Source organism: Lytechinus pictus, chromosome 1 (assembly GCF_037042905.1).
Source record: "Lytechinus pictus isolate F3 Inbred chromosome 1, Lp3.0, whole genome shotgun sequence".
In the NCBI taxonomy this organism is placed as follows: domain Eukaryota; kingdom Metazoa; phylum Echinodermata; class Echinoidea; order Temnopleuroida; family Toxopneustidae; genus Lytechinus; species Lytechinus pictus.
The window spans coordinates 43,238,379-43,263,072 of NC_087245.1; the positions used below are offsets into that span (position 1 = coordinate 43,238,379).

At 36.3% G+C, this 24,694-nt stretch overlaps 1 protein-coding gene across 2 annotated transcripts; it reads left to right on the forward strand.

Annotated features, from left to right (window-relative positions):
• Positions 1 to 1,236: 1,236 nt before the first annotated feature.
• Positions 1,237 to 22,930, forward strand: LOC129256255 (uncharacterized). Of its 2 annotated transcripts, XM_064103634.1 has the most exons (11): positions 1,237 to 1,334; positions 6,454 to 6,568; positions 8,300 to 8,415; positions 11,728 to 12,012; positions 12,681 to 12,820; positions 13,686 to 13,770; positions 14,195 to 14,363; positions 15,249 to 15,433; positions 15,910 to 16,057; positions 17,741 to 17,874; positions 19,365 to 22,930. In XM_064103634.1, the coding sequence occupies exons 2-11, from the start codon at positions 6,502 to 6,504 to the stop codon at positions 19,689 to 19,691; spliced, it is 1,656 nt and encodes a 551-aa protein (XP_063959704.1). In that variant the 5' UTR covers positions 1,237 to 1,334; positions 6,454 to 6,501; the 3' UTR covers positions 19,692 to 22,930. The 2 variants fall into 2 exon arrangements, with proteins under 2 accessions (XP_063959704.1, XP_063959712.1); XM_064103642.1 differs by lacking the exon at positions 1,237 to 1,334 and having other exon boundaries at positions 6,281 to 6,568.
• Positions 22,931 to 24,694: the final 1,764 nt, after the last annotated feature.

The following is a 24,694-nucleotide window of genomic DNA, read 5'->3' on the forward strand; positions in this document are numbered from 1 at the left end:
CTCGGAATATCAGATAGAGTTTACGGTCTCGAAGTTTGGGTAGGTGGAGCGTAGTGTAGCGGTAGTGAAGTGGAGTGGAGCCTGCACAAACTTCGCTCGAGGTAGTGTGAGTGATACACTATACTGCCTTGGCCTTAATTAGGCCTTACGGCTGTGAATATTGTTACTGTTAGTGACCGGCCAAGTAGTCTAGATCTAGACCTAGACTAAACTTAAAATCTAGGAGATGGGTCTACACTCTTAAAATAACCTCTTCAAATTCTGAAAAGATTTCCTTGTCAAATATTTTCGAATAGAAAACTATTCAAAATGAATAGTTTTCTATTCAAAATGATTAGAAAACTGTTCAAAATGAAAAAGAATCGTTTCATTTTGAATGACAAAGATAAAAAGATTTCCTTGTCAAATATTTTGAATAGAAAACTGTTCAAAATGATTAGAAAACTATTTAAAATGAAAAGAATCGTTTCATTTTGAATGACAATAACAAAAAGATTTCCTTGTCAAATATTTTGAATAGAAGACTATTTAATGAAAATAGAGAATCGTTCCCTTTTGAATGACAAAATGCCCGGGGCACGTACTGACCTAAAAAATGTGCCGCCGCAAACACCCTCTTCACGCCTTAATTGCCTGCCGCTCCGTAGACCCCATATAAATTCAAGCACAATATTTAGTTCACAAGCCCTTTTTGAAAATTCTTAATCCCTTTTGGGGGAAATTTAATATCTAGACCCCCGGCCATTTTAAGCAAATTTCAGATTTTTTTGCTTCCAGAGCAATTGACAAAAAATAGCTCTCAACTTCAAACGGCATTTGACCCACCTCCCCCCCCCCCCCGTCAGAAGCTTTGCCCGGCCCCCCCCCCCTCCAAGTTGCCCCCAATAATTTTCGGAGTGAAAAATTAAAGGGTTGAAAATGAGAAAGAAAAGAAAAGGGAGGGTTTTTTTGTCCGGCATTGCCCCCCCCCCCCACATTTTGTTTTGCCCCCTATTTGCCCCCCCCCTTAAAAATCCTGGTGCCGCCACTGCTTTTAAGGTCACTTCGGTTATAGATCTCCTTTTCAGAGTCAACTCGGTTATACCTGTCCCCCGTTTCAGAAACCGGGGCCGCACATCCCTACCAAACCCAAAGTTGAGTGCCCCCCCCCCCGACAAAATGACGTGGATGCTGAAAATTTTTGATACGTATTCTCTTCAAAATGACGTTGTCTTCGATGAAACATTTCATTGGTCAAACTTGTTGACTGACGTCACCGCGCCGGCCGCGCGCGCAGCTAGCGCAGCGCAGACGATCATTTGAAATCAGTCGCCATATCATGAGTGTATACCGCGGTAAGTTATCCAGTTTAATCTGTAAGATATTACATGATTTTGTCGGTGAAGTAGTTTTATTTTTATATGTATTAATATGCTCTATTCTCTTGAACAAATTTCTTGTATCTGCAACAGTGCCATCATACGATTTTCGGTCAAAATGCAACTCACAAAATGTCAATGCAACTCACAAAATGTCATGTACGATCACTGCGATGCTACTCGATGCACATACGTTATGAATATGATTGATGTACGGTAGCTTAGCCTTAGCCTACTGCATTCGACAGTCTGCATGCAGTTTGCACAATGATTAGTCTGGAATTGATGTTGTTTTATGATGTTCACCCCTGGGCCTGGCCCTGGCCCTGGTCTCGCGGCTAGCACTAGCAGTCTCAGTCATAAGACAGCAAATGGAACTCGAGTAAGTTAGGCTTGGAAGTTGGGCTAGGCTAGGCCTACCTTAGGTCTAACGTTAGGCCTATCTAACTAGTATTAGGCCTAACTTTAGGCCTACTAGGCCTAGTAAGTTATGGTTAGCAATAGCATGTCGAGTCGTCTTGAGCAAGGCAAGGCAAAACAAGGCAGACCCATGTAGGCCTAGCTATAGGCCTAACTGTTAGATCCCGGCGGGGCCTAGATCTATCTACATTACGAGTATATTCATGAAGCGTGGATTGTATAGGCCCTGAAGGCTAAGGTATTCAGCGATCTCATGCACAAAAATGTCAAGAAGCATATTTTTATTCCAAACCTCATTTCATACTAGGCCTGGGCCCTGACCCAGGCCAAGGCTAGACTAGATCAAGGCCTATCCCTAGCCTAGCCTAGGCCCTAACTTAGTTTAGGCCTAGGCCTAACTTTAGTATTTGATATTCAATTTTTTTTCAATGAATGCCTAAGTTATGGCTTCACTGTCTTGAAGGTAGCTATAGCCTAGGCCTAGTAGGCCTAACTTAGGCCTACTACTGATTTTTTATACCCCCGCCACACACAAGGTGTGTAACTGTAAGGGGGTAGGCCTAGGCCCTATATAGGAATCACCGTGTGGCCGGGCGGGTGGGCGGTCCGTTGCAGAATCTTGTGGATCAAACTCCCTCAGTTTTTGATCAATTGACTTGAAATTTAATACATGGGTCCATAATGATATGTAGAAGTGCAAGATATATTTTTCGTCAAAGTCGGGAAATGCGTTGCCATGGCAACAGCATTTTTTGAGTGAAATTCATGCAAAAATCTTGTGGATCTAACTCCTCCCTCAGTTTTTGATCAATTGACCTGAAATTTAGTAGGCCTACATAGGTCCATAATGATGTTTAGAAGTGCAAGATATATTGTTCATCAAAGTTGAGAATTGCGTTGCCGTGGCAACAGCATTTTTTGAATGAAATTCATGCAAAAAATTTGTGGATCTAACTCCTTCCTCAGTTTTTGATCAATTGACCTGAATTTTTAATTAGGCTAGTAGGCTTACATAGGTCCATAATGATGTATAAAAATTCAAGATATATTTTTCGTCAGAGTCGAGAATCGTGTTGCCATGGCAACAGCATTTTTTGAATGAAATTTGTGCAAAATTTTTGTGGATCATACTACTCCCTCAGTTAAGGACCAATTAATTTGAAATTTGGAACATTAAGTCCATATTGATGTGTATAAAATATAAGTGCAAGATATAATTTTCGTCAAAGTCGAGAATTGCGTTGCCATGGCAACAACATTTTAAAATAAAATTGGTGCAAAAATCTTGTGGATCATACTACTCCCTCATTTTTTGACCAATTGATTTGAAATTCGGTGCATGGGTCCATAGTGATATGAAGAAGTGCAAGATATAGGCCTAATAGTTAAAAAAAAAGAAGGTTGCACTGTTGATTGGATTCTCAGTGAAATGTCATTCTTTGATATATCTGATGATGCATAGTTTTTGCCCTAACTGATAGACTTCAAAATATTTCATTTTTTCTTTTCTTTTTGGGGTTATTATAGTGGGATATTATTTTTTATGTAGGTAGAGCGCTGCTGGCGGGGGTAGTATTATTAATCACTGATAGTGATATTTCTAGTTTTTTTATGTAGGCCTAGGCCTATATTATATGCATGCAAAGAGAGTCTTTGGCAAAGTGTCAAGATTGACATTGAGATAAAACTAGCCATCAGTGTCATAACTACCAGGCATGTAGCTGGGGGGGGTTGGGGCAGTCACCCCCCAAAAAAAAACAAAAAAAGGAGAGAGGGAGAAAGGGGGAGAGAGAAAAAAAAATGAAAAAGTAAGAGAAGTTAGGGAAAGGGCAGATGTAGAATCACAACAAAGATTGTCTTCTTTTGCTAATGATTTCAGGAAATTTCAAAGCTTCCACGCTTAGCGCAGGAGGGGGAAACTCAAAGCCTACCAGAAACCTGTGATTTTATTTCAATTCGTTTCAGAAATCAGAGTTTCTCAGTTGGCCTTTCTTGTAGATTTTAGTACTTTATTACTATGTGCTTTGATGAATTATCCCACATTTTAAGAGTAGCCGATTCGAAACATTTTCTAAGCATTATGGATCTTTAAGATTAGGCCTCAATATTTTTATCATAAAGGAAACCCTCTGTTGACATAGTTGTGACTGACTACGCATGTCAACACCTAAAGGCTAAGGGCACAGCCGTCTTGTAAATTCTAGAATAATATAATTAAAATAACGGAATTTCAACAATGAAAATTTCAAAACTCATTTTAGGTGACTTATTGTGGGCTTTTGAGATAGTAGGTCACATATGTAGACCACCCCCCCCCCCAAAAAAAGGGCTTGACACACACCTGTCAGGTGGTCAGATGAGGCCAAATAAAAATAATTTCAATTTTTTTTCTCGTCCCCTCCTTCCTTTTTTGGGGGCCGCCTTAATTGCTTTGTTATTTGATATTTTTGTTCTGAAATGATATGAATAAAAATATGAGGACTTCTAGACAATGATATACCAAAAAACATTAATATGCAATTACACCTTGTTTCGATCCTCTGTAGTGTAGTACAAGTGTTACTAAATTTGTGAAGAATGTGTTGAAGTTGACCCAATAGCATTTTTGTGTATAAAAAAAAATCAAATATCAAATAAATAACATGGAACCCCCTCCTCATTTTCGAAAAATCCGGACGAGAAACTAGGAATTGATTTTACTTGGCCTTACCAGTAAAAGTCACTGTCAGGCAATTAGCTTAGTTTGCTGGTCTGATATGACCGATATGTATATTGTCAGGGCTAGTAAAAAAGAACAAATCCGATCGAGGGGGGAAATTAGAGACATTTGCATATATTTACATGTATTTCAACAAATTCTAATTGCAACAGACTTTGTATTCAGGACTTTTTTATTTTCTCAGAATATTATATAAGTGATCTGATAATGAACAAAAATAAAGCCCTGTGTGATTTCAAAAAGATGCAAGTCTACTACCTCCCCTCCCCGGAACTTTAATTCCCAAGGCCATATAACTTGTTTTATAAAGATGTTTGAAACAAGAAAATAAAAAGGCCTCCATCTTTTTGGGGGGCACCGCATATTGAAAATATAGTGCTATAAACCGTAGGTATTCAGAAATTAATTCAATAAAAAACAAAGAGCCCCTCCTATTTTTCCAAAAACCAGAAGAGAACCATTTTTTTTTGTTTTACTTGGCCTTAAAATGTGTTTTTTTTTTTTTTTTTGGGGGGGGTTTGTTGAAAAATTACTGGAAATGAAATATTGTGTGCCTACAAAATCAGATCAGATATTGTCTTTTAAAGCGAGCGTGCATGATTTCGCTCAGTGGCACATCTAAAATGGGTTAAGTCAGAGCAATTTATCGCGGCAAGTCATGTCAGAAGCCACTCCAGAGACATTTTTCAGCAGTGGCAGTACTAAGGGGGGGGGGAGGGGACGAATTCCCCTGGAATTTTTATTTTTGAACACTAAGCTTATAATGCCATGTAGGCCTACAAGAATTTCATATATGTGAGACATAATTTGGTTCCAAGAGCAAATATCGATCGGGGGGGGGGGGAGGGGTACGAAACTTTTGTTTTGGTATGGGTGTGAGATTCGCAGGGCTGAAAATAGGGGCTTAAAGAATGGAAAGGCACCAAAATAGGGGCTCAAAGAACTAATTTTTTTAAACTGATTTTTGGCCCATTTTAAAGCTTGAGAACTCGTTGCCAGTTTTATGTTTACAAGTTCCATTATTGCCCTTGCCTTATAGACAACTGTATTTTTTACCCACACCTATTGATTTTTTATGTTGTAGAAACAGCAGCAACATACAAACCCATCACTTTAATGGTTTTCTCAAAATCGAAAAAATTATGAAATTAGAGGGGATAGTTTCCATCTTATAAATGTTCTTATGTCTCCAGAGACAAATAATTAACATTCCTGTATGAGTGCTTCTTAATTCAGCTCTAGTCTATCATGTCAAATTAAATCAGATAGAAATTTAGTTTGAGCTCTATTTGAGGGGAAAAAATTTAAATAAAAAAGAAATGTGTCTCATAATCGCCCAAGAGTTAAATTTTAGAAAAATTTATACCCAAGGAGTATTAAAATGACATTTTGATGATCAAAAAGTTTGAAGTCACCTGGTGGGTGTTTCATAAAGCTGTTCGTAAGATACGAATGACTTTACGAACGACTGGTGATCCTTTCTTGTGCTCTGTGATATCCCTATGTAATTGAATTATGACCTAAGAACATGTTCCAGTCGTGCGTAAAGTCGTTCGTAACTTTACGAACAGCTTTATGAAACACCCACCTGATGACCACAGATAGTGTGTTTATTTTGCTCAAAAGGACTGATTTCAATACAATTTTAGCCTCTTTAGGGGGTAAAGTGTATCATTGATGGGGGTTATTAAATTTTTGTTGCTGAAATAGGGGTGTTGTAACTTTATCGCCGTCGACTTTTTGTAAATTTGGACCCCCCCCCCCCTCACAAGAAAATGCTAGCCCTCGTAGGAAAGAGATAGAAACAGATTTATGCAAAACTAATTTTCAACATTTGAGGCCATTAGGAGAGGGTCCTCTATATATGAGTTAAGTCAAATTGAAAATGTGATGTCAAATTAAAAAGTTGAACCAAACTTTTAACCCCGATAATGATTATCTTCCCTTTTTATACAGCTCCTTCCTTTTCACGGATCTCCTTCCAGATTGGAGTGTGTTGTCATCATGGATGACTTTGTTAAAGAGAAACTAGTGATGTGGGGGCTGGAAAGATTTCTGGAAAATTTTGAAGGTAAGCTTTTGTAATCATAACTGTTCAACTGTCGCAAAATTTGATATTGTTGCTTGAAGAATTTCTCAGACTGAGCAAGTTTAATTGAGTTTAACACTGCATTTGGTATGCAAAACAGTGTTAAATATGCACAGTAAATGCATGCCTAAGCCTTCCGTATTTGAATGTACGCAGCACGCAAGACATTTACTGCCGTTCAATCAAAGTCCGAGAATAACGTTGGGCGTTCATGGTTAGTAACAAATCACTTTACACACTTTTTTATCCGTTCGAGAAATTCCTCAATCAACAATAAAATAATATTCCATCTATAATGTGAGCCTGTCTGGCTATGGATTTGTTTGGCCATGCTTTGACCTACGGAGCTGTTTGGCTTGTAGGGGGTTAGCAAGCTTGAAGGTGTGTGATGTCAAGCTTCCAAATTTTGCACTCATTTTTACTTGGAATATTTATAATGAGCGATCAACTTTAAATTGTTGTTCAAAATAAAATGTTTTGCCGACAGACTTACCCAACTTTCTGGGCAGTATGTAACCAGAACAATTTTGTCCCGCCTTATGTTTGTTGTTGAACCTATGACAAATGTGTACAAAATAGTTTTGAATTAAAAGTAGGAGTGGGCTTTATACAGGGGTCAAAACACTTTTTTGGTAATTTAATTTTTACAACAGTGTTTTTTTTGTGGGAAATGACTTATCTCAATATAATATGGAAAAATTTTGGACTATGTGTTTACCAAAAAGGTGCGCCATGCCCTCTTATGTCAGCTCATAGCTATTGAAATTGTGGGAAGGAGCAAAAAGTTACTTAATTTCACTCATTTTCAGTGAATATTTCTGTACCTTTGGTGTCAAATTAGATGCAAATGAAGTCAAAATACAAGATTTTGAAAGTTTTGTAAAAATCAGACATTTCGTTTTTGTGAAATGCGCCATCATAGGTTAAAATGTAGCATGAGGGTGCTTTTCATTCTTTCAAAATTTTTTTGAATTTTTTGCTTATCAAAGGATACCAGAATAAAGATAATACTAAGTTTGACATCCTCAAGAAGTTTGAGCTTTCTATTGCAAATGGTTTATCTGTAGCGACTATTAGAGTATCCGATTAGAATCGATATGTTTCCCATCAAATTACACAGAGGAAAATTTTGGTCGGTAAAGAGCGTGCATTATTTACAGGGGAAGGGGCAAGGAGAAACTTATGGGGGAGGGGTGTCATATGATTTTCAGTTGGTCAAATATTAAAGGGCATTTTGGGGAATTTGGGTCCTTGCATGCTTAGAACACAAAAGGGAAGATGCAATGCATTAATATGTGTGAGATAAACATAGTGTGCCTCAGGTTTTTTGCGCCATTATCACTTATGCTAATATTGCAGAAAGATTTTGCTTACATGCGCACTAGAAAGCCATCTGAAGAACTTTGAATCTTCCTAATTTTCCAAGATTTGTGTAGGTCATCAGCAAATATTATGTTTCAAACTTCAAAAGTGTTTCTTGAATTTGATACCAATTAAATTCTACCAAATTCAGCTACATTGTATGTATTATGAAGATTCCCCAACTACTGCTCCATGAGATCGAAGCGAGAACTTCGACTCAAGAACCACTAATTTTTTTTCTTTCTAATTACACCCCTCATGAAAACCTGGTAAAAACACACATGCCCACAATGCCTGTAATCTGGATCATGAATAACACGGAATATGGTCATATGGTTTTATTTGTAACAGAACAAGAGATTGACCAAGAAACCCTCCTTCTCCTTGATGATCAAGCTGTGAAAGCGGATTTGATAAAGCCACTTGGTCCAAGATCAAAGCTGCTCCAAAGGATAAAGGAATTGAAGGTACTATTATTTTGACTTTTACTCTGTAAAGGAGTATATCGGAAACACTATTCTAATGGAATATAATTGTACTTGTCCCAAGTGTGGTGAACTTATAGACGGTGGCAGTAAAGCAATTTTATGGCATTTACAGAATCGACATGGTGTTATTAAGGGCCGTATTTTTACAGAAAGTATAGTATGTATGCAGGAAGGGTGCCAACGAACATTCTCAGGCAGAACGGAACAGTTCAAGCGCCACTTGATGAGTCATGCTTGTACTAGAGAACCACATGGCCATGTCCCACCACGTCCACATGGTAATTTTGATAATGCTGCAGATGTTGACGCAGGCAATGATTTTGCTGAAAACATTGATGTTGACATTGACCCAACAGAAGGGGATGCTGAGATGTGGGATTATTTTGGTGAGGATGAAATTAAGGAACGGGCTGTCATGCTGGTTGCGGGTCTGCTGGCAAACAGTAGCATTGTCCATACCACAGTTAATGAAGTTGTAGAAAAGTCAGCTTCTTTAGTTAAAGACACGTGTATGTATATAAAATATAAGGTGCAAAAATTCGGTGCAGAAACTGGACTTGAAGAAAATGATGAATTTCAAAGTCTCCTATTGGATATAGATATGGTTTCCCACCCGTTTGATAACATGGAAAGTCAATACAAGCAGAAGAAATTCTTCAAGAACAGTGCAGCTTTTATTCAGCCTGAACAAACTACAATAGGTATTGCATATTATCCATGTAATAACCGTTTAACAGGCAATGTGCAGCAGGTTATGAAGACTATCACATGCCAGTACATTCCAATTAAAAAGCTAATAACCTTATTGCTTGAAAAAACAGATCTTATGAAACTAGCTGTAAGCTATGAACCAAGCACAGATGGTATGATGCATGATTTTCAAGATGTTTTTTTTTCTGCAGGCAAAGTAGGTTTTTATCTAGCACTCGTACAATCAAACTAATTCTGTATGTAGATGACTTCGAGGTTACCAACCCTCTTAGTCCTAAGTCTGGGACTCACAAACTGACAGGAGTGTATTTCAAAATTGCTAGTGTACCACCTCAATACCGGTCAACTTTAGCAAACATATATTTGTTGATGCTGTTCAATTCAAGTGACGCAAAACTTTATGGATATCCTGTGATTTTGTCACAATTGCTGAAAGATCTGAAGGTGCTTGAGTCAGATGGTATAGCCATTCATACCGACACTCTTGATGGAGTTGTAAAGGTTGGGATAGCACAAGTAGTAGGAGACAATCTAGGGATTCACTCATTGTTTGGTTTCAGCGAGGGCTTCACAGCAAACTTTCCATGCAGAACTTGCCGAATGCCACGTGCTGACATAAAGCATGCTTTACTTGAAAGAAAAGAAGTAATGCGGACACCTGAGAATTATCAACTGGACCTTAATAGGAATAGCTTACAAGAGACTGGTATAAAATCACCATGTATCTTGAATGAATTGACACACTTTCATACTCTAGACAACAGAGCACCAGACATCATGCATGACATGCTAGAGGGAGTGTGCCCCTTGGAGGTGAAATTGGTGCTGCATGAACTTATCAGAAAACAAGCTTTTACATTAGAAACATTAAATGCCAGGATTACGAGTTTCAATTACGGCCTACCTGATGCAAGTAACAAACCCTGCCCCTTCACTAGCAATCAGCTTCGTTTTCCTGATGGTGCTGCAGGACAGCATGCAGCACAAATGTGGTGCCTTGTCCGTCATATTGGAGTTATGCTTGCACATCTTATTCAAGAAGATGATGAGCACTGGGAACTTATCGTAGCTTTGAAACAATGTATGGATATCATTTTTTCATCTAAGATAAGCAAGGGACATACCTTGTTCTTGGCACAATTAATTAGAGACCACCACATGCTCTTTTTGCAACTCTTTCCTGATCGTGATCTGAAGCCGAAACACCACTTCATGAGCCACTACCCTTCAGCAATGCAGCTGCTTGGACCTCTCATTATTTATTGGGTGATGCGTTTCGAAGGAAAGCACAACTTTTCTAAACGTTTGGCACACATTGTGTGCAATTTCAGAAATATTGCCAAAACTCTAGCCTACAGAAACCAAATGCAGCTTTGCTATAACGTATTAAGCAATCAGACAATGACACAGAAATCTGTTGAAACAGGTCCTGGTTTATCTGTGATGTTAGCATCATTGGAAGGTGCTGAAATTATATCTCAGACATGTAGCATACCTTTATATGATGATATATATGTTGCACAGTGGTGCAAGGTTTATGGTACTGAGTATCGTGAAAATATGATGGTGGCAGTTAGCAAAAATGACAATGGAGATGCCCAATTTGGAAATGTGAGAACAGTGCTTGCAGTTGGTACAACAGTTTTTCTTGTGTGCCATTTGTGGCATACATATGGATTTAAAAGACACTTCCATGCTTATGCGGTACAACCTAAAGAGCCAAAGGAAATAACTGTGGTTCAAGTTGAGAATTTGATTGACTCTAATCCCCTGCATGCTACTAAATCCTATGATGACGATGATGACTTGTATTACATAAGCACAAGATGTATGTTGTAGGTGAGTAATTCAATCGCAAAAAAGATTGATTTATTTTGCTAAGTTACTAAAACAGGATTTTCAATCTACTGCAGGTCACAAACCATTAATTTTGAGCCAGAGCTCGATATACAATGCACATGTAGAGGGTGCACAGCACACATGCACAATGTAGATAACATTTTTTGTTTGCATGTAGAGTTTCTGACCTGCATACACATTGTGCATGTGAAGAAATCTGATTAATTCGTTACAATTTCAACTCACAACTCACTTCCTTTATGACTGCTTGCTGTTCATAGCAATATAACTTGACACTTTGACGGACATGCAGGATCCAAATTTTTGGTCTAAAAACTTGGATGTTAATACTGTATATAAGTTTTCAAGTTTTACATGTAATAGAAACTCTTAGTTTAAAAAAAAAAGTCGATGCTTTGACATAAAAACAAACAGACCAAAAAAAAAAACAAAGGAGTACATAGACCTTCATGTTTGAGTAGCTCAATAGCTCAGGAACTCCTGAAAGAGCTTGTAAACCAGCTAGGGAGTTTTGTAAAGATTTAGTGATTCTACCTGATCTTAGTACAACTCTTGTATGAAACTATAAGTAGTATAGTGATTAAATGCTGATTGGAACTTTTGGAATTTTGAATAAATTATCTCTGGGAATCCATTGAGCACTCTGTTTTGGGAATTGTGAAAACAAATTTAATGATTTACTGTATTAATAACCATCTGTTCTGCACTTCACTACTTGAGGGACCATCATTGATCTCTGAAGATTGCACGTTCTCTGAAGATATCCCAAGTACTAGCAACTCCTCACTGTCTATCCCAAGTGGTTCATCAACATCTATCATCAAACCACCAGAAGATATCCCAAGCACCAGCAACTCATCAACGTCTATCCGAAGCAGTTCATCATCAACATCTAAACCACCAGAAGATATCCCAAACACCAGCAACTCGTCAGTGTCTATCCCAAGCAGTTCATCAACATCTATCATCAAACCACCCGAGGCTAAAAAGATCAAGATGGCTCATGTAAGTTTTTAATCAACATTAAGGGAGGTCAGAGCCTTGCGACTTCTGTAAAATTGTTTTCATTGTAACTTGAAAACTGATAATGTATGCTGAATAAATGTAGACACTTTTTAAAAGGAAATTTCACAAGAAATCTAATTATAGCATCAGATTTTAGATTAAGAACTTGCTTTTCAGAAACTCACCAAAAACAGCAAGTTATTTATCCAATTTTTTTAACAAGCCTAGAAAAAATACTTTTGGGTAAAAAATGGGTAAACATCATCTAAATCGATAGTTCTTGGGTATGTTTTTTTTTTTTTTTAAGTTAAATTCCTATTTTTCAAAATATTTGTCAGTAAAGGCAAAAATCATTTTTTTAAACCAAAAAAACCCATCATTTGTAAAGCAGTTATTTGACACATATTGGCTGTTTTTTAGAAAAATATGAAATTAATTTAAAAAAAAGGTATGAAAACAATCCCAGAAACTATCGATTTGGATGATGGTACCACATTTAACGATTGTTGGCGCAAAATGAAGAAAAAAAATGTACTAGCTAGGCTCCTTGTTTGTTCCTGTTCCTATAGTATCTCTCTCATATTCTAGATGTGAAGGCCCCGGCACATACATGGATCACTTAAAGCATCCACTTATGACCTTTCTTTGTAATCACTTCTGATCTGCAGGACATACGAGCCATCTTGTCCAAACGGAGAGAGGGGGAGGAGCTTATAAAGGAGATGGAGGAAGGGTGCATCAGCTACAATTCACGAAAATTGATAGTGAACACATTGGTCTCACACCTGATAGAGACATATACAAAGTGGTAAGCTAAAATCCTATGAGCAGAAAAAGGAAATGCTAGCGTATTTAGATGTGCTATACTATGTGGTAGTTTATTTGCTTATTTGCCTTACCAATTGACTCCAGTGATCAAATAGATGTCAAGGATTAAAAGTTTGACCACAGACACATACATACCATTTCAAAAGCAATCCCTTTCTCTTGTAGATGACACAAAAGTTAATTATCAACTTAACTGGTGCATTGCATACCAGAAATAACCAGACACTTGGTATAAAAATTGTATACATGTAATCTTATCTAACAAATTTCACATAAATTTATATTTTCTTACATTTTCATGGCATAATTGAAACTTGTGTGTTGATATTTAAACACAGCTTTTGAATTGTTTATCACATTTACATAACAAATACATGCAATGAGCTGACATTACATGTGTATTATGCAGGTGCTTGGAAATAGTTTGGTGTGATACATACACCTTGCACTGTTTGTCTGCTTTATTAAAGGATGGGAGTTTGGAATTACTAAAATCAGAAAATGGGTGGATCAAAATTTTGCTATATAAAGGATATTCTCAAAGCAGATCACCAATGAAGCAGATTTTCATCAGACTACAATTCAAAGCAGGGAATAATTTTGCTTCCCAGATTTGATTAGAAATTTTTGGAGATGGGAAAATATTTAAAACAAATTATGTACAATCCCATGGAAAAAAAATTGTGACACAAAGTAAATTTTGTGTAGCAGCCCTGCAAAAAAGCAAAGCAAATTGCGATGCGATACTAGGTAATTTATTCCCTGCAAAGAATTGCATTTAATCTCTAATATATATAGCCTTTTAAAACAATATTCTTAAACATTCAATTTTCATTTTTCTAAAGGCCTAAAACAGAGCAAAAATTGGCAATGGCAAAATGCATTGTTACCCAGTTTCCTGCGTTGGACAATGATGATCATGATGCTTACGTAAGTTTTGAGTTCATTATGTTAGTTCATGGCTAGATAAATTGTGTGTAACATTGTTACTTGTTAAAGATAGGATCACCCATTTACAAGCCATGTTCATCATTGACTTTAGGCTCATGATGACCAAGATAACCATTGTTTATACTTAATATCAGCTAATGCTAAATGGCCCCCTGAACACGTTATCTGCAGCAGGTTATTATTTACTCAACCAGACAAAAGTGGATGAAACTTGATACAACTGAAAGTCTAAATGCTTAAATCATTGAAAGGTTATTGTCTCAGATTGGGCAAGCCTTTATTAAGGTAAATCTGATTGACCGTACAGTTACCCCAAAGGGTAATACAAATTCTTATGAACAGTGATCTCTACTTCTAAAATTCAATAGTTTTGTTTTACTTTTTTTACTCTTTTACTTTAAAGTTGACCTGGTTCACTCCAGCAAGCCAAAACAAAACAAAAGATTCGTCAGGTTACATTGAAATGCGGCTAAGGAACGTCAGATATCGTGATCCTGCCAGAACGCCAAAAGAAAGCAACAAGAAAGTGCAAGCAAACTTGCCTAATACAGAAGACCTGGATCTGTCGTCAGGTAAGGAAGAAATATAACAACTGAACATTACATAACCTTAGTTAATTGGTCATGGAGATCTAATAGGGGTATTTGTGTCTGCCAGGGAAGCATACACAGAATTAGTCTCAAATAATACCCATGCATGTGTATAGTGTCTTTTAAAAAGTGGGTTTAAGCAATCATGCTGACACATTCAAGCGACATCTGAATATACAAATTAGTTGCGCTGTAACGAAAATGAGGCAATTTTTCGTATCGATCTGAATGATATTTTGGAGATCTGCGCCACAAGTTCCTTCCTTTTTTTCTGTACCCTTTTTGTTTGTACAAAATAGTGAAATCAGTCAAGAAATATTCAGGGAAGTGGTTAATTCTTGACATCTTAACAAATAAACTCCTAGTGCTTTAAGGCTTCACATGCTTCATCTATTCAGCACCATGCACATTACAGTGTATGAGCCTGGGGGTTGAGCGTGCATCATGCAGGCTGCGACGATTTTTTCTTCACTTGATTGCCTGGTCAGGCAAGCTTGGCCTTAAAACTGCTTGACCTTGCTAACAAGCCGCATAACAAAACGGTCTGTGCAAAGTTAAAAGTCAGAATATGTTTATGGTTTGTAACTATTTAAGACATGTATAATTTTTGGATGTGTGTAACTTAAGTGATAACATTGATGCAAGCTAACTTACGATTTGATATTAATCATTGTTGCCCAAACCAAAAAATGATTGCCCAGGGCAATCAGGCAACCAATTGTCACAGCCTGCCCACATGTTTTATTTCTTGTGTTAATTTTTTACTGTCATCAGGTGAAATGGAACATTTGCTTGTGACTGTCATGACTTATAAATAAACTAAAAAGGCATAATGCATTAACTCCCTGAATTTATTTGCATATTTAGATAGAGATGAGGAAGTAGATGCAAAAATAAAGTGGCTTCAGGACCACAAAGAGCCAAGGCAACAAGTTCGATCATGGATGAGGGATACCTGTAAGGCGAGGGCAGGCTACATTAGAGACAATAAGGACAAACCTGTGCAAGAGCTTTTACTGTTGTTTCCACGTTTAATTGACACAGAAGGAATGGTAAGTTTTCAATGGTACTGACTAGTAAAGTCTTCCTGCTTTTGCAGTAATTCCTGCTTTTTTAATTTATGATTTCCAGCTTGATCTTGCACTTTTATCTAATTTCAGCCCGTTTTGAAGGCTTTTAAAAGCCCAGATTCATTCACATTTTCAGGTTTTTCCTTCAGGCCAGCTTGCATTTCTAAGACGATGGCACAGTTCTGTAATGTGATGTGAAAAAAATAGGGGTGTCTACATAGGGTGGCAAAATATCACAGCTCTCACAGTTCACAACTTATACACTTTTTAGCTCCCTGCGTTCAAATTTTTTGCAGAGCCATTTTTTGACCAGTCAGCTTAGTAAATTATTCAATTTTATGTATATGTAATTCTTGTAGTTTCCACTTTAATAGAGCAAATAGAATGTACAAAACAGGTTTTCTTTATACTAATGACAAAACATAAAACTATTCGATTTTAACTTTGTCTTTATACAGGTTGACCAGGATTTCCGAATTCTTTTCCCACAATCAGCAGATAAGTTATTCCTCACATGGCCGAAATTTTGCAGACATGTCCTGAACTATGCTGAAAAGCAGGTGGATTGGAGGCTATACCTTAACTTCAAAGGTGCTGTTGAAACAGGTAAAATGGTGCTTATGTCTAACAGCTTCACTCTTCTTTCAAACCTACAGTCAGGCCATGCCATGCCCGTCACTTTGACAGGTAACTTCCCTTTTTGACGGGCAAGTAATGAACATTTTATACAAATTCAGCCCATTTTGGACAGGCACTCTTTCAAAAATGAGGGGCAACTCCAAAATTCTAACTAAGGCCCTGCCTACAGTAGTGAATATGCAATTTGAAATCCATTCTACATGTATGTATTATAATAGCTTGGTGAAAACCTGATAATCCAGACTATGATTGTCCCATTTCAGTAAGTGGGATTAATGTTAATGTTAATTAATTAGAGCGATGTGAACTATATCAACATTTTTTACAATTTGCAGTAATAGTAATAAACTACAAATATGTCTGGAAAAGTATTTGTTTCTTTTAAATATGAATATTATTATTAATTCATTTACTTTGTCGTACGAAAACTTGCTTCCTTCATCATATCATTGCTGAGATGATAAAAGCCTTATATCTCAACAAAAAAGTGAAATGTTCAGGAGAGCATAAATACATTAATTGCTTTCAATACAAGATTACAGATCATGTTCATGTAAGTTGCAAGGTTCAGTAAGTTCATTGTACATGTAGGACATAATATTTGCAAATTGAAATGCAAAAGTTTGTCAGAACAAAATCTGAATTAATTAGCAACAACAAAATCTTTTTTAAAGTCATTTTCATCAAAATTTGACATGCAGATCGATTTTTATCATCTCTACGCCAATATTGGGATCTTAAATTTATGCTACTGACATGTACAGTGATTTTAGTATTGAAGGATGAAAATTTTTGTAAAAAAATTGCTATTTCAAGATAACTCTAATTTGACCTCTGCCAACATCATTCTCACCCACCTAAGACTATAATATAACCAATGATATTATAGTCTCATTCACTGGTGTTGAGTCGTATTTGATAACCACCTCTTTATCTCCAATTTGAAATTGTGTGATATGAATGGAGGACAAAGCCCGTGTTTGATGCTGGGAAGGGGGTCTTAGTAAAAGGGTGGGTACGGGGATGTGTGGCCCGAATAGGGTCCTTTTTGGCCTCTCTTGTTTACCTATGGCCCCTTTTTTTAAAAATTGGTGTACATATTAATTTTTGAGGAATTTTTCTTTGGTTTACCGATATATTGTCAAAAAGTACTTATTTGCATTCCAATTTACTTGGTATTAAAAAACACTGATTAGTTTTAAAAAGGCCCCTTCCAAAAGCAACAAAAGTAAATGGTTAACACATGGGTTGCAAATTTGCATCTTCTTAGGTTTACTCATCAAAGGGTGGTTGTTGGAAATTTTGGGTGTTCGGGCTGCACATCTGTACTTAACTTTAATCTCAGGTTAGATGTGATAAAATGAGCACAAATTAATCTTAGTCTGTCCTGGAGTTTACTTCTCTGCAGGTGTTTTTGCCGTTGCTATCATGTCACGTTTGCGGCGTCTGTACGCGCTTTCATATGCACTTGTTTGATTCACAACACGCTCCCATAACTGGTTGATGAGCAATTTACTCTTGCTATGCTGCGGCATAAATTGTTCTTGTACAGATGTGACTTTGATGTGAGTTTGAGAGAAAATAAACATTTGGAAGAACTATAATTTAGAAACTTACAAATGTAGTTGTATCTTGTCTCCTATGTTTCAGATGAACAGGAGGTAAACTTATCTCTGCAGGTGTTGCCTATGCTGTTTCCACCGGGAAAGAAGAAAGGGGCAAAAGGGAGAAGTGGTTCTTCAACGATGGATGAAGCCCGCAAGGCATTCGTGCAGCGCAAAGAGGTGAGGAACAAATTTTATTTTTACTATTTGGCACACACTGTTTCAGACAGATCAAGCAGAAATTAAACAAATACCCAGAGCCTGCTATTAAAAGGACAGGACTGAGATTATTTTAGTGATATTACATAAAACACACAGTGGCTCATTGCAAAGGGTTGTAGCACCTGGGCAAAAAGTAGAAATTGCTCTCCTACAGTATATCTGGGGCACTCCTATGACTCCATGAAAGCCTAGACAAAAATATGACATTTTGTGAAAGAAACTGCAGTAAACTCCTTTCTGGATGGAATTTTTTATAGTAAAATTTAAATAATTTGACAAGCCCGCTATAGTGCTCTATAAGTTTGAGTCAGTTAAATCAGCTATATGACACAAAAACTAAGCAATTGTGGCAGCAAGGGTATTTACACGTCTGAGACGCATAGTGTGTGTGTGTGGGTGAATTTTCGTCTTTTTTAACCCCCAAAATTTGACATTTGAAAACGTGGATCCGTCAGAAAAATCTGCAAACAGACGTGTTTATTTTGAATCTTCACAGAAAAAATAATCAGTTTTAAGGCTGGTGTCAACCTGTCAATGTTTGAAAAGGTTTTGCTCTGTAAATCAGCCTTAATTATTATTCCTAGTAAATGAGTGCGTTTGTAATCCTAATAGGAATATGAAGCTATCCATTATGAGACAATATATGACAGTGCATTTAGCGGTCAACACAGTGAAGCTACACATTATAACTAAACGCGAACTGCTCTACTTGGTTTGGAATATTGTATGTTTGAATAGGGGTGTACATTTTTCAATAAAACTGTTGTTTTTTTTTGGGGGGGGGTGTTGACATCATCTTTGGTTTGAAAATTACTAAAATTTGTGACTGAGAATGAGAATAAAAGATAGAATTAATTGTTTTGCCTGTCATATATCGTCTCATAACGCAGGCGCGGATCCAGGATTTCTGGGGGGGGGGGGGTTCAAACTGGGAAAATTTTCTGACAATAATTTGAAACCTGACAAGCAAAAAAAAAAGAAAGAAAAAGCTTATCACTCCTTTTTGAAATCTGACAAGCAAAAAAAAAAGTCTTTATTACTCCTTTTTGAAATCTTACAAGAAAAAAAAAAAGGTTATCACTCCCTTTTTTCCCCCGCTCGCCCCCCCCCCCCCGTATCCGCGCCTGTCATAATGGATGGACGTACATTACAAATGATAGTACTGTTCCGTAGTGATTACTAAAAAACCTGAGAAATTAATTTTTAAAAAAATTTCTTTGAAAACTGTTCTGGAGGAAAATATGTTTCAGTGAGAATTGAGTTCAACGAATATTGGCATGTATAGCTGCTGGCTGTATTTCCCTGCATTTATCAGAACTTAGTCACAACCCTCACTACATTTGCCTGTTTTACTAAGATTGAAATGATGCACTAAATATTCCCTCCTTCATTTGTGGATGGTTCTGCTATCTCACTTGTCACCAATTTTATTTGTATTTCATATGCAGATTGGTACAAACATACCAGGCTTCTTGGACCAGAAGACTCAAACACAACCGTTTGTGTTAATTCAAGGTGAAATTGACAAACCAGAACAAGTGTTTGTTGTTGTGGAAAATAGCACCATCCCATGTACAAGTCTCCTGAAAGGAATTGATATATGCATGAAACTAGTGTATATCCTTGATATGGATTATGCTTGGCAATGTCAACATGTTTGGGACTTTCTGCAGAAGAATGTTTACAAACTTGGGCAGGTGAAAGGTAGAGGTACCTCAGTTCCAGCAGTAACACTTCTCAAAACCTATCTAGAAAACAAGGTAAAAGAAGTTTAGGGAGGCATATGTTTGTACAACACATTTAGGTGAATTGGTGTATTTAAGCCTAATGGATGTACCTATAGTGTTCTGATTTTTGTAGCTTTAAGAAGTGGTAATCTTTGATAGGTAAATAACTTGCATCATTTGTGAAGACAAATCCATGCACTCACAGTTAGTGATTTGTTGATACTTTCTTAACCAGACAGCAATTACAACCAACATCAAAGTAGGAGTGCATTGATTTGTCTAATTTTAATTTCAGTGCCATAATGTTTGGGATTTCTTAATTGCAAACGAATGTATACACACTGTGGCAGGGGAAAGGCAGAGGTACCTCAATGCCAGCAGTAACGCGTCTTGTAGAAAACAAAGTAGAAGAATGATATGAAAGTAGGCTTTTTCTTTTGAGAAATGAATGTTGTGCTACAAACACTACTTCTCAATATATTCAGGTATGCTGTAGGTGTGCATTTTGTATCTAACTGTGTATAATTTTACCAAATTTAGGTGTGCTGAAAATCGCACACCTCAAGACTATTTTAGGTGTGCTATCGAACTTGTACGCCTCAAATGAAAAAGCCTGATGAAAGTTTAAACTTCAACAAGTACTACATAAGTACTACGCTCACCTGGAACATTTTCACTAGTCCAACATATTAGCGCAGTGATACCTGTCTAAAAACGGCAACCTCATCTGGTATAACATCATAAAAGATTACATCATGAAAACATTACAATGTTGCTCCACCTGGCCCCTTGGGTAAAAGAAAATTGAAAAGATGTACATATTGTTTTTTGTATGATGTCATACCAGTTGTAGACAGGTATCACAGCACCTCTGTCTGCAGAAGATTAGCGTAAAACTTATTAACTAGTGTTGAAGTTCAAACTTCGTATTATGTTAAATATCACTACGTATGAATATCTACTCGGATATAAGATTATAAAAAGTGTAGGAAGGCATATCTTTTCGCAGCACATTTATGTGATTTATCTTTTAAAAACTGATGCTTGTCAGTGCCAACATGTTTGGGATTTTTTACTGGGCAGGGAAAAGACAGCGGTACCTCAGTGCCAGCAATAACAGCCTATATATAGAAACAAGGTAAAGAGGTTAAAGTGCGTAGCCTACTGGGTTGTATATATGTGTTAGGGTTTTTGTAGCTTTAGAAGTATTTATCATAAATAGGTAAATAACATGAAATAACAGAGAGAAATGTGGAGGCAAGCACATTGTGCAAATGCCAACATTTAAAGAAAGAATGCAACCAAAAGTAACAAGTTTTGTTTACCAGCATAAGTAGACAAAACTTGTTTTCATTTGAAAATTGGGCTGGAAGTATTAAAGAAGCGAGTATTGGACCATTCTCATAACTGGCAAGTTCAAAAGAAATTTTTGTTTTCTAAAAATCTCACAATATTGCTTGAAATTGTTGTACAGATGTATAGATACAGATTTTTTTTTTTCAGATTGGTCAAGTTCAGTGAGTTAAGGGTGAAAATCAATCACAAATGTCAACAATTTTCTTGTGCAATAATGTTCTTGCACCCAAACCCCTACTTGTGAAGTCAAGTGGGTAAGTCATTCAAGTTGTATTTTTAAGGAGGTAGGGCAACCAAAACAAAAATTTAGCATGTTTTATGCGCTGTCTCAAAATATCACCTCTTTTTTTTTAGAAAAATGAGATATGCATCTTAAAGCAAATTATCTGAAAACCTAAAAATGACATTGATATTCATATTCAGACCAAATCAGTGATTTTTTTTGAAAAACTCACATGATGTAAATCATGATTTAAATCGACATGATTTAAATCAAACAACCCTGGATGGGTTCTTCATGAGAAGTAGATTACAAATTTCTCAGGATGGCAATTGAAAGTTTGTATTGCTCACACCAAAGAGAAACCATAAATTCTAAATTTAAAGACACTTTTAAAAATGCAGCTGTTGAATGCCAGTAAATCAGGACTCAAACCAGAGAAACCGTTCGATTTTGTCGCCGCCTCAGAAAAAATATCTCAAACTTTTAACATTTTAACATTTAAAAAATGTTAAAATTTTAACATTAAAATTTATCATTTTAACATTTAAAAAATGCAAAATCTGGTTTTAGCTAATCTCAAGCATGTAACTTTATACAACCTATTCCTTTGTCCTTAAAGGGCAAGTCCACCACAACAAAAAGATGATTTGAATAAAAAGAGAAATATCAAACCAGCATAACGCTGAAAATTTCATCAACATTGGATTTAAAATAAGAAAGTTATGACATTTTAAAGTTTCGCATAATTTCACAAAACAGTTATATGCACATCCTGGTCAGTATGCAAATGAGGGAACTGATGTGGTCATCCACTCGCTATTTCTTTTGTATTTTTATTATATGAAATATGAAATATCGTAATTTTTTTCTATATTACAAGTTTTAAAAGGGCTTGACTCCTTCCTACATGTGGGGAATCCACTTCTGCAACATACTGCAATTAAACAAAGAGCTCCCTTATTGACAAAACTACAAAATTTGAAAATATTCTATATTTCATATAATAAAATACAAAAGAAATAGTGAGTGGGTGACGTCATCGGTCCATGCTGACCAGGATGTGCATATAACTGTTTTGTGAAATTAAGCAAACTTTAAAATTTCATAACTTTCTTATTTCAAATCTGATTTTGATGAAATTTTCAGCGTTATGCTTGTTTAATTTTTTTTCTTTTGATTCAAATGAACTTTTTGTTGGGGTCGACTTGCCCTTTAAAAGGAGATGTTAACCTAGAGCTGTGAATGCTTTGTATACCAGATGTAGCTCGAGAATTGCAAACCCTATTTTTGTGGAAACAATTCTTACTATGAGAAAGCTTTACAATGGCTTAAAGGCATTGGTCAACATGGTGTTCAATTTTAAAAATCTGAGCTGCATGTTCTTACATGTATGCTATCAGGATGTCTATTGGAATATAGAAATGAACCTGAGGGGGGGATGCTTGAAGTTTTATCATTTACAGAAAAAACTTTTTAAAATTGGATAACTTCAACTTATCATCCCATGACTACTGTGCAGGAATTATTGTCTTACACTACATAATAAACATAATGTTCATAGATCATGTCTTGATAGTGAATATGTGACTTTCTTTTGTTTTTACTTATGTAATATACCTTTCTATAATTTGTTATGTTTTTTATATTGTTAATGTTACCAATTCCTGAATTTGGTGTTGCAATAAAATGTGTTATATGTGAAAGCTAACACTGATGATTCTCCTGTTTTCTTTATGTGTGTATGACAATGATTCTATTCATTTTGAACAGGATTCTATTCATTCTTGAATAGAAAGACTACTCATTCTTGAATAGGAATACTATTTAACTTTGAATAGGGTATATTCCAATTTAACAAGAGGATGAAACTGATTCTATTCATTTTTAATAGGATTCTATTCATTCTTGAATAGGAAAACTATTTAACTTTGAATAGAATACATATTCATTTATTTGAATAGATTTTCCTCTTCATTTTGAAGAGAACCTTGTAAGTGTCCCTCGGAAGAGGTTTTCTATTCAAATCTGAATAGATTCTATTAAAAAATGAAGAGGTTTTTTTTAGAGTGTAGATCTAAATGTAAAAGATCTAAAACTTAAAGCTAATGTAAGTACAGGAACCATAGCCTTTACACAGAATGTGGAAATTGATTATCTGCTAATTAATGCAAATATATTAAAATCACCAAACAATGCTTTTTTTTAAATGTAGGTCTAAGTCCAACTTGACTCTAAATCTGGTAGAGCTAAGTACCGTATGGGTACTAGTATTCAACCCGGCATAATTCAAAGATTTTGACATATTCCCCAAAATATTTAGAAATAGGGAATTTATCTTAATTTCGTACCTTTGTTATTTCCAGGGTAATCTGTTGTCGATATTTTCTTTGTCAATCTGTCGACTGTATGCGCGGAGGATCGAATTATGCGGCGATGGCCTTTTGCACTGAATGGTACTAGTATTCAACCTAGTGAGGATTGATAGCAAATCTCAAAAGGGTTTAGATTGCTAAATTAGATCTAGATCTATGTAAGTCTCTGGCTTTGATTAATTCCCTGTTTGGTCTCATCTCAAATGGTCTAGTCCATAGTCGGATGCGACAAGGGCAGATTTAGAGACAGGGCCATCTTTCATCGCTAGGTTGAATACTAGTACCGACGGGTTGAATACTAGTACCAAAATCCGTCGCCGTATAATTCGATCGCCCGCGCACACAGTCAACTGGTTGAAGAAAAAAATAACGGAAAAAGAATAACCAGCATTTGCTCTTGGAAATAAGACGGGTCTGAAATTCAGGTAAATTCTATATTTCTATATATTTGAGGAAACTCTCCAAACGGGTTGAATACTAGTGCCCTTACGGTACAGGGATCATATTTTGTCCATAGAATTTGGAAATTCATTAATTTGGCTAATTTAGGCAAATTGTACTATAAGTAGGCCTACACAGTTTTCCTTTATTGTGCCTTGAACTTTTAGCAGGTGACACGTGTGTTCTGTTAACACTCCATTAAGCGTTTAACCGCCGACCGTGCCTGCAGGCACGCTTCCGTGAAATGGAAGCATGTCTTCATGTGACACATTATAAACAGAGTAAAAAACACCTAATATCTTAGAAATTGGTATCAATAGAAAGTATCTAGAGTAAATTCCTGTTATTTTGATATGTAATTTGATGATTTTTATAAAGTATTTGTTTATCTTTTATGTTAACTAAAAACCAGTAAAATTTTGGATCAAAATGACGTAAGAATGTACACAAAACGCATACAGATAGGCAGGTCCAGTATAAATGCAATTTAGTATTTATGTTGAGTGTGTTACCATAGCAACGATTATTGACATAATAAAAACAAGAATTCCTATGATAAGAGTAATTCGTATTATTACTTATTTGTTGATTTACAGGATGTCTAATTAAAAAGGAAAAAAAAGCAACTGGCCGACCCCGCCCGCCGCCCCTAAAATAGG

Bases quoted from the DNA above. Each gene is read 5' to 3' on its own strand.
- LOC129256255 (XM_064103634.1), top strand. From the start codon at position 6,502: ATGGATGACTTTGTTAAAGAGAAACTAGTGATGTGGGGGCTGGAAAGA. The intron at 8,416-11,727 runs GTACTATTATTT...TCACTACTTGAG, and splicing joins AAAGGATAAAGGAATTGAAG to GGACCATCATTGATCTCTGA. The intron at 17,875-19,364 runs GTGAGGAACAAA...TTTCATATGCAG, and splicing joins CATTCGTGCAGCGCAAAGAG to ATTGGTACAAACATACCAGG.